General features: G+C 31.8%; 1 protein-coding gene across 1 annotated transcript; it reads left to right on the forward strand.

Annotated features, from left to right (window-relative positions):
- Positions 1-548: 548 nt before the first annotated feature.
- LOC117693073 (uncharacterized) lies at positions 549-2568 on the forward strand. The gene is made up of 2 exons (XM_034483138.2): positions 549-650; positions 813-2568. Exons 1-2 carry the CDS (start codon positions 636-638, stop codon positions 1323-1325), a joined length of 528 nt encoding a protein of 175 aa, XP_034339029.2. The 5' UTR covers positions 549-635; the 3' UTR covers positions 1326-2568.
- Positions 2569-11552: the final 8984 nt, after the last annotated feature.

Genomic DNA, 11552 nt, shown 5'->3' on the forward strand with positions numbered 1-11552 from the left:
AAACAAATATACATAATTTAAAATGTAAAAATGAAAACATTACAAATGGTTTTCTTTATCAGTAAGAATTTTTATTCTGTACATTATACAAACCATTTGGTTGAAACTTGGATGCCAAGTGTTATCAGTTAATGTCAAGACTACGCTCTTGTGAATTCATTCTAGATTATAGATTTCTTATAAAAGAAAAGGAATTAAAAAAAAATTTTTTTTAAATTATATCATGAAGTTTATTACCCGAAAAGATAAGATTAAATTACTTTTGAATGTTTGCACAGTTATGAAATCAGATTATCGTATTTGTTATTGATAAAACATTACACATACCGAAAAAAAACCCATGAAGCAATCGAATTCATACAGGTCAAATGCAGCTAAATATAGATTACATCCGGCGTTTTTTATTATCAGGGTTTGCTTGTTTCTACTACTTCCTTTTTAAAGCTTGTAGACTGTAATTTGATAGGCGACACCCCTGTGCAACCAATCTTTAACATTCACAGGTACTATATATACAACACTAGGTGTATCAAGATTTTTAAAAACAAATTCGATAGAGACTGTAAGATACACTGTACTAGATAAATCTTAACTATACTTTAAAAGGCAACAGGATTAAAATCAAGTTTTCAAATATGTCAATGAAAAAGGTATGCAGCTGTATTAATCAGATATTAACATGAATATTTTTTTTACTTTTTTTTAATTTCATTTTAGACGTAAGGTATAGTTTGATTAATTGACCAAGATCTTCATAAAAGTTTTGTTTATCCAAATTCTTCTTTGTGATATGACAATTTTATTTTTCACAGATTTGTCCCATACTTTTGCTCACTTTGTTTTGTTGTCAAGTTAAAAGTGGCGGGGCACATTGTCGCAATCCATCTTCCGTTCGTAAGCTTGAGCGCGGCCTAAGCCTATACAAATTAAAAGACTTGCCGGAAAGTTTTTATCTAATGGATAAACTGCGCAGCAAAGTGACTGTTCCTCCTCAATACAAGGACAGTGTCTATGTCAACTTAGATAACGAGAACACGACGTGTCCGGCAACTCTGGAGAACAAATTACACGTGTGTCCCGGCTACAAGGTGATGGAGTATGATAGATTCAGGATCCCAAGCATGATGCTGCAGGTTCATTGTAAATGTAACGGTTGCCTTGGCTCCCCGGACAAAGCCTGTGTGCGTATGTTTTACTATACCAGAGTTCTAAGGGTGACGGGGTGTAACAAAAAGGGAGTGTATGTGTACGACTACTTCTGGGAGAAGGTTTCCAATGGCTGTGTCTGCATCAAAAACGATAGGCAGACAATGCCCAGAGGTTGAGAAAGGATCCAGTATTGTGTTCAGAGAATTTATCATTATTTATTGTGTTTTGTCTGCTTGAATGCTCCTTTTTATGGATATTTAAACGCAAACATCTTCATGATGAGTATATATCTTGTTGTATGTGTATGATATGTTAGAAATATTGCCAATTTTTTATGTTGTCTCAAATACACTAGTCAATACCATCACATTATTATCTATCACACAAGACTACCAAACTGTTATTTCAACCAATATTAAAAGACGAAGGAAGGATAAAAAATAATACTATGTTTGCGTGTCTTTGCTCGGATGTGTAATTTATAGTGAGTATAAGAATACATGTAATGCTGTTTAAATTATTGTATTTTATAAGTCTCCCTAAATTCCGTGATACACGGTCGTTTAACGTTGTCTCTTCCTATTTGTGTTTACACATTGTCATTTTATGAACTGCAACAAATTGTTTCATTTGATTCGATATCTTTAATATTTCTAATGGAGTAGTGTAAATTAAAGAAAACGTGTTTTGTAAAGTTCGATTATTTGACAGGAAGTGCACATGTAGCTGAGAGAGAGAGAGAGAGAGAGAGAGAGAGAGAGAGAGAGAGAGAGAGAGAGAGAGAGAGAGAGAGAGAGAGAATCAATTTAAAATCTAGTCTTTCAATCAAAAGATATCTTTTTTTAAATTATACATGTACATTCCTTTTACCTCTAAGCATTGAGGAACTGGGCCAATTTTTTACAAACTGTCTCAAATTGCTCTAATCAATACAATTCTATCATAACCCAATTCATTTCCTTCACAGCCAGACGCAATCTTAGGAAAGCGATAATCTCTACTGGCTAATGATCTAAATAGAGTGACATTATGGTATCGGGACTCAGGCATGTACAAATAGAGGACGTGATCTAAGTCTTTGTTTGGTTAAAGAGACACTCTTCTTTTTTGTTTGTTTTAGCTTACATATTTTGGCAAGTTTTACAAATAAAGTAACCCATCACTTTAATTGTCATTAAGAAGGACATTTGCTAATTACATATTGAATTTCCTAACGATGTTGTGTAACATTGTGAATGTTCTTCCAGTTGATCCAATCCGTGCCTTTTATTTACTTTTGTAATCATTGTATTTTTAACGCATTTATTATTATGTTATTATTTGTAATAAAATTTGTAATTTTGTTCAGAATTTTTTGATAATTTACTTTTTATGTATGATTTTATTCTCTTACTGTGCAATTTGTTTTTTTAGGCTGTATTTAAAGCCGCTGATTTTTTTTAAGAATTGAATAAAAAAGTGTTATGGAAATCCTTTTCTGTGTTTCAATTCGATACATTACCAAACATCGTATAACTAAGTTTTCGAATGAAATATATTTACATTTTCCAAGATCTTTTTCTGTAATTGCATAATTACACGAAATGAACATTACCTAAAATGTTAATAAATAAATATTAAATATATAAGTATATAGCTGAAAATAAAATAAATATAAATAATAAGAAATCATTCCTTGAATATTATGAGGTGATCATTTTGCATCGAGCGTGATCATAACATTCATAGAGCTCTTGGGCTTTATTGGATTTCATCACGCACCGATCGTTTATGATCATCGTATTAAACTCAAATAAAAATTCCTTATTCATCAAAACAATGTGTTGTTAGAGATATTTTTGATTGGCTATCAAATGCCATTATATAAGAAATAATCAAATCTGTCAGGAAGAAATATTCTTATTCAAATACACTTTACAATCGTCGGCTATGAAACTGATTGTTCAATTTTGATTTCCTGGCAGTAATGAGCTAATTTTATATACAGCAGAGCTAGATAAAGCTCTTCTTGGCTAACCTGTGGATGATATATGTGTCGCAACTGCTCAAACCTGACATACATATGTGGGTAAAACTTCCTTGCCGTCATTTCTCACAACTTTTCAACCTGTAAAGTTATCTTCTAACAAGAGCCTCATGAGCCACATCGCTCACCTGAGGAACAATAGGTATGATAAAATCAGCTTAATGGAGTCATAATACAAACTATCTGGACAATGTACAATAATACATGTATATCCTGTATAAATAAGATCCATTTTCCCCTCTGGATATTTTTTTGTTTGTAATCATTAGTCCCTTTTCTAACAGGATGATTTTATAGTCATAGAACATGTTGAGTATTGCAGTTCTCAAAAAGATCCTTAACAATTGTTTATATATGGGATATAAAGCTACATCAAACTCTGAACCTTCTTGTGGGGCCGAAGAATTGTCCTGGAGCCAAAGTCTTAACAATTATAAAGAATCATCTGGCGGATTAGATTCTGAGAAGAAGATTTTAAAAGATTTATTCTATATATTCCTAGATAAAACTTTAACATCCCCCCTTTAACATAGCCCAACCCTACCCCCAGGGATCATGATTTTCACAACTTTGAATTTATATATATATATTACTATGTTTAAACTTCGACCCTCCATTGTGGCCCCACCCTACCCCCAGGGGTCATGATTTTCACAACTTTGAATCTACACTACCTGAGGATGCTAAATTATGAAACACAAGTTTCAGCTTTCCTGGCTTTATGGTTCTTGAGAAGAAGATTTTTGGAAAATTCTCTAAATTTTTCATTAATTTCTAATTATCTCCCCTTAAAAAAGGAGGTGGCCCTTATTTTTCACAACTTTGAATGTGCAAAAATTACGGACAGACGGAGGAAAGACAAAATGTGATCCGAAAAGCTCACTTGAGCTTTCAGCTCTATTTCTTATGATATTTTTATGGTAACATTACAACAAAACTTTCCTTACTTATGTAGCAATATACCTTCATCACCTGCATATGGTGTTTTGGTCTCTCGGTTAATTCGATACACAAGGGCATGCTCTTCGTATGAACAGTTTCTAAGGCGAGGCAAGCTACTGACAAACAAGTTGATAAAACAGGACTATCAACAGTCTCGTTTGAATTCATCTTTTCGTAAGTTCTATGGTCGATACAACGACCTTGTTAGCAAATTCATGTACAATCTTCCACTGGGTCGCATGCTGACTGACGTTTTTCATACTAATTGTCAGACCATAATTAATCACCTACTAGTAATTGTCTACGGACTTTTTCGCATTTTCCCGTTTACGACAAAGAGCACACGGCGGGTGTGACCGGTCAGCAGAGGATGCTCACTCCGCCATGGCACCTGATCCTACCTATAGCTTTTTAGAGGTCCGTGTTGCTCTGCTTTGAATTTGTATTTCGTTTTATAGGTTTTTGAGATGGCTGACAGTTTGTTATTGTCATTTTTTCATTACAATAATCGATTGCAATTTATATATGCATGACAAGACAGAAACCTAGGCAATCGGTCTACTGCTATAATAAAAAGCATTTTTTTTAAAAAAGATTCGTACATTGTACGTTTAGTAAACATCAGGATATATGCAATCACTTAAAGTCACAGCAATTCCTACGGATCATTCTATCAACAAATAGTGATGCCGTAAATTCGTCGTTTAGTATACTTCTTGGTTTTAAGTACATCTCTGGATCATTTACGACATTTGTATGTGAAACTGGTCGTGGGTCTACGACAACTTTACATTAACCAACCAATATGTGTGCCATTTGCGATTGATTTAAGCCATTTATTTGAAGTCTTTCATTTCCTTTAATGATGCGCCGTCTTAACAGTTGATTAACTTTCAATATTTCATCCTCCTTTTTTACAGCACGCGTTGTCATTTCAGGAACTTCAACATCGATCTTTTTCATTTGATACTTTGCCACGTAAACAGTCATCAGTGTTCAGGGAAATGTACTTAATTATATGAATAAGTCATAGTTATTCTAGCACTTCCACGGTGGATTTTTTTATTCATTTGATACTTTTGTTACTCTTAAGGAAATTGATGTAAATGAAAACATGCTTTATATTGTCATAAGGTCCATATTTATAATTATTATACTTTCATGTTAAATAAGAAATCTGACACCCCTCGAAAACCATTGTCAACCTCCGCTTCGCGTCGGTTGACAATGGTTGTCTCGGGTATCAATTTCAACAGTTACCCTCCCAAACAGGCTCTTTTTATATATTATAGCACACAGAGTCATTTAAAAACTACCGGGGTATTATATTTCAATTGATACTTCTAGAGATATATTTGAAAAATGGAAATGCTTAATAATTTTACATATATTGTTCATCTTTTTTTAGCATTGATGTTAAACATGGAACACGTTCTTTTTTCTGAATTTTATAACGACGTACCGCATCGTTTAAAGGAAAATAACAACAAGAATCTCCTACTCTATGTATGTGAATAGGTATTCAACCTCGCATTGTCGGGTTTCACATTTTTCACAACCGCAGGTTTGATAAATATTACTAGTTTTGGTCAATAAAAATACTAAGAATACATGTAAAATAGATTTTACTTACAGCACAACTTCCAACAACAAAGAATTGCTGTATGACAATTTACGTACCTTCACTCAATCTTTCATCCCAGTGTATAATTGATTAAATGAATAAAAAATAAATGTACAGTTGAATTTCGATATATCGAACACTGATATCTCGAATACAATGGATATGTGGAAGTGATTTGTAAGTCACAGCCATATATTTTTAAAGTATTTACCCTCGATATCTCGAATACTCAGATATCGCGAAGTTTTTAAAAAGTCCCATCTAGTTCTAAATAACGATGTTTGTATATATAAACAATAAAACTTTTCCTTTGGCGCTTTATTCCGACCTTCAAAGTAGTGAGCATTTGCAGGGAAAAAACATAACCTGTGTTAAATAGATTTGAAACAGTACAAAATAATGTTTATATTTGTTCATCTTTGAATTAAAAAAATATTTTTGCATCAGTTTTGCTGACATTGCCATTACTAAACGCTATAACATATATATGAAAATTGCACTCGGGATTTTCTGAAGTAATTAGATTCAATGTTTATGAAAAATAAGGTAAACCTACTTTTAAACATAAACATCTTTAATCAAAGAGAAAAACAATATCTTCGAAGTATGTTTTCCTCATTTTTCATGGAATAGATGAAAAGAAACTGAACTACAGCATTGACAGTGTAGAAAAAGAAAGAAAATAACTGTGCATGAAAATAATTCAAATTATTTGTCTGAAAAATTGACAGACTTTTTAAGTTAATTTTGAAATAATCTATTTTCCTCAACCTACTGCTATCATCAAAAAATAGTTGAATACATTTATCTAAACATATGGGTAAATATAATTGCAATAACTATAAAATTGATTTACAAATGATGGCGCTGTGTATTAGTTGTTAAGTTTCAGATGCGTACTACTAATATCCAGGGTCAACCTCTATTATTAGATATTTTTATGTTTATTCATTACAGAACTACTTGGTCGAAGAAGTCAATCGTCGCGAATTAGTTCTCAACAGGACAATCGAAAATAGAAAAAAGTATCGGAATCATTCGTGACACTTGTATGCAGCACATTTCGTGGGTCTGCGACTATTTGACATTCTCCAACAAATCTTTGGGCCATTAGCGATAGATTTAAGCCATTCATATGCAGTCTTCAACTTCCTTCAATGATGCACTGTATTAAAATATGCTTAATTTTCAATCTTTTTCTCACTTTTTTTCAGCACAGGTTGTCTTTTCAGTAACTTCCACCATTAGCTTTTTCATTGGTACTTTTGCCACGTTTACAGACATCAGTGTACATGAAAACGTACTTTATTTTGTGAATTAGTCATAGTTATTATAGCACTTCCACGGTGTTAATTTCATTTAATTGATACTTTCGTTACTTCTAAAGTCATAAACGTAAATAAAAATACTACATTTTGTGGAAAAAGTCATATATTTATTTAAGCACGTAGAGTCATTTAAGGAAATTCCATGCTGTCATATATCATTTTATACTCTTGTTACTTCTAAGGACATTAATGTTAGTCATTTTAGATAAAACATAGTAACGTTGGCACTCCGACGGAAAGCGGTACGGAAAGATCAAAAATAATTAATTCACAATAAACTGCCAGTAACATTCTGGAACTCAAATCCTTTGGTTATCTAGAAAACATGGAACTCGTTCCGTTCAATATTTTTTAAATCCTCTAACGTCTTTTGTTGTTTAAGGGAAATAACAACAAGGATCTCAAGGTATTCAACGCGCCGTATCATTGATCGGGTTTTACACTCTTAGGTCTGATAAATATCACATAGGTCCTATTGTTGTTCTGGTGTATGGAAATACCAATATAACAACAGCATCGGGTTATAGTCACAGTACAACTTTCAGCAACAAAGAATTGCTGTCTGGGGCACTCGGTCTTTCGGTGTGTTCTATGACATATTATATATATATATATATATTTAAATATATATATATATATATATATATATATATATATATATATATATATATATATATATATATATATATATATATATATATATATATATATATATATATATATATATGGGGGGGGGCTCCATAGGAAATACAAGCATCTCACGGAAAAGTAAAATTTAAACATACACATGCCTGTGAGTAATTTATATATCTACTAAAATGCAGTAAAGAGTAGAAAATACTTAAATTAAAAAAATCTTCCATACGTAAATAAAAAGCAAGTTTGCATTCCAAAGCAGTGAAAATGCTGAAATTTTCCTTGAATTACCTTATTAATCCGGATCAAAAATATTTTAAAACCTCATGTTTTCCTATAGTTCTGGGTTTCTCCTCTCTACAACGTCTACAAACTTCTGTTATTTGCCTTCGTTTGTTAACTCTTAGATAAAATCTAGATTCATAGCACACTGAGTGTGTTTTTCGCAAACCAGTATAGAACTTGACGCATACATGTATTTAACAAAACTTCGATGTGTTCACTCTAGTTAATAGAATAACTTAAAATTTATGCATATAATGATGTCTTCTCAACACTAGCTAGGATAAAATTAAAAAGAAGCTAATCGAATTCATTTTCCTGTGACAAAACCTCACACAAAAAAAAGAACTATTGCGAATAACAAAAGAATTGACCAATGGGGAGATGGATTTCCCGGATAAAATCCCTTTTGAGAATCAAAGTTTTGTTTGGTTTTTTTTTCTATCGTACATATTTCTTAACTTCTAAATAAATATAAACAAAAACTTAGCTCACCTGAAACGGAGATTCAAGTGAGATTTTCTGATCAACTGTAAGACACTGTCCTCCGTCTGTCCGTCCGTCCGTCTGTGAACCTTTCATATTTTTTACTTTTTCCTCATGAAAAAATGGGCCAAATTTAACCAAACTTGGTACAAAACACCATTATAAGAAGGGAATTCTAAATTGTTAAAATAAAGAACGAATCCTTTTTAAAAGGAAGATAATTGAGAAAAAGTAAAAATGGGGTATGTGTCTAAATAAATTCTTATTCTCAAGAGCCACTGCACCGGAAACGCTAAAATATACACCAAAGCTTGCATATATAGTAAATATTCTTAATTCTTAAAATCAATACTGGGGCCCAAGAAGAGGTTCGTAATGTAACATAGAAATATAAGGGAGAAATGTTTCAAAATCTTCATCTTTTAAAAGAACTACAATGCAACTACAATGCAACAAATTGTGAAATTATATGTCTAAGATAGAGAAAGTCATAAATTGTTAAAACCGTGACCTCCGGACCAATACTGGGCCCAAGAAGGGGTTCAATGTTTAACAGGTGGATATGTAGGGAATATATTTAAAAATCTTCTCAAGAATAGCTAAGCTACAAATTGTGGGATTAATATGCAAGCACTCTAAGATAGTGAAAATTCTAAATTGTTAAAACTGTAGACCCCGGATGAATACTGGGGCCTCAGGAAGGGTTCAAAGTTTAACATAGCAATATATAAGAAAAATTATTAAAAATCTTTTTCTCAAGAACCACAAAGCTATGTCCATGTCCATGTATTCTAAAATAATGTGGATTCTAATTCGTTAAAATTGTGACCCCGTGACCATTACTGGGGCCCCCGAAGGGGTTTCAAGTTTAACGTAGAAATATTCTTCTAATCAACTACATTGCTACAAATTATAAGATTACTGTGCAAGCATTCTATGATAGCTTATATGCTAAATTGTTAAAATATTGACCTCTGGACTGATCAGGTGCCCCTGGAGGGGTTCAAAGATAAAAATTCAAATATATATGTATATCGATATTTTTTAATTTTCTTAAAAACGATTACTATGCAAGAATTGTAAGATAGTGTAGATTTTAAATTGTTACTGTGACATCTGAACTAATACTGGGACCCTTAGATGGGTTTAAAGCTCAACTTGTGACATAGAAGTAAAGGAAATAGGGGAAATGACCAAACTCGTGACCATGTTTCTTAAATTTATTGTCAAATCTTGGAATATCATCACAAGTATTACAATAATTTCAAGGATTTTCTTCTTTAAAATAATTTGAAGTAGAATGATACAACGTAATGTTGTTCAGTTGAGCGCTTAGTGGCATGGGCATCTTGTTCTTTTACTTACATATCTAGATTAATGTTAAATAATTAGATTTATTTTTAGAAGTCTTCAACTTCCATAATTCCATGATACCCCCTTTCTTCCATTGCCCCTTCCTATTCGTGTTTACTCCAACTTGTCATTTCATGAACTGTAACAATGTCTCAATTTCATTCGATGCCTACTGTCATTTCTAATGTTAAAGGAAAATATGTTATATTGTATTGAGCTTGACTAATTGATTGAACAGTGACAGGAAGTGCACATGCGGTGGAGAGAGAGAGAGAGAGAGAGAGAGAGAGAGAGAGAGAGAGAGAGAGAGATGATGATGATGATGATGATTAAGATTTGAAATGCGTGTGATTTGTGAAAAGATATTTTGTGAAGTTATACATTTTTTCTCTACTCGTAAAAAGATATTTTGTGAAGCTATACATTCTCTCTCTAAAATTTCTTATTATCAAGTAAATGATATACAGCCTATTTCCCACAACACACAATTAAAGACCACGAGCGAAATAGATAAATTAACCTACCCTTTTCCATTCAGTCGAGTTTTAATTATGAATTTGAATATTTAAAAAAAATTGTCCATATGTATTTACATTTTAAAAATAGAGACTTGTTTGTTGTCCGGATATGTTATTAAATGAACAATTTTGACATAGCAAAAAGAAAGATTTTAAAAAGAAAGATTTTATAATACTTGCTGTATGTATACCACTAAATGGATAGGGTAAAACTTAAATGAGAACAGGGTATAACGTTTTACATACTCGTAGAGTATTGTTAATCAACTTCATTCTAAGCTGAGTTTTAAGCCAAAATGGGAAAATTTTGTACATTATAAGTTTGTAAAATGTGTATAAAAAGTATTCACTGTAACTATTTTAATATAAAATATTTGATAGAGGACTAATATAGGCTATTTTTTGCCTGTTGTCCATATTCACTTATATACTTATATGTATATTTTATAAATCATATTCCTATAGATGCTCTCTCCCGTAGTTTAAGTTGACAAAAAGTCGCTTTTTAAACAAGATACATACAGTGCAATGTATTTTTAATTTTGTTATTGTAGGATAATGTTTTAATGACGTAAGACAAAATGTGTTTAAATAATTGAAGAAGTTAAGATTTAATTAATTAATTATTTACTCTTTATCCATGAACGGTGCAATAAGATGAAAGATTTCTAGAATTACAGCAAAATTTCACATAAAATGGTATTAAAAAATATAATTAAATACATAATAAATGTTTTTTACTTATTAGTAGAGCGTTCTGAGTCACGAGGTTATTGTTCTACAATATAACTGCAGACCATTCTGTTGAGAAATGGGTGTAAATTGTTATGTCGAGTTTATTAAATAATATTTAATAAACTTTATTCCTCGAAACAAATGAATTAACTTACTCTTAATTAATTGGACAGATTTTTCGGTGATACGAAAGAAAATCCATTGAAATCATAATATTAGTTATACGACTAGATCAGTGTTAAATTACTGGCACAGGTAAAATTTATTTCACATATCGTAGAAGAATTAAGCAATTCAAAATAATACGAGCCAACTGCAGCTAAAAATAGTATAAATTACATCCTGGGTATTTTACTATCTGGATTTGCTAGTTGAAACTTCCTTTTTCGAGGTTTGAAGACTGTAATTGGACGAGGCAGTCATAACAAACACGCATAAGGGTATATATATAACAGCAGGTGTTATAAGATTTT

Source organism: Magallana gigas, chromosome 3 (assembly GCF_963853765.1).
Source record: "Magallana gigas chromosome 3, xbMagGiga1.1, whole genome shotgun sequence".
NCBI classification, from domain to species: Eukaryota; Metazoa; Mollusca; class Bivalvia; order Ostreida; family Ostreidae; genus Magallana; species Magallana gigas.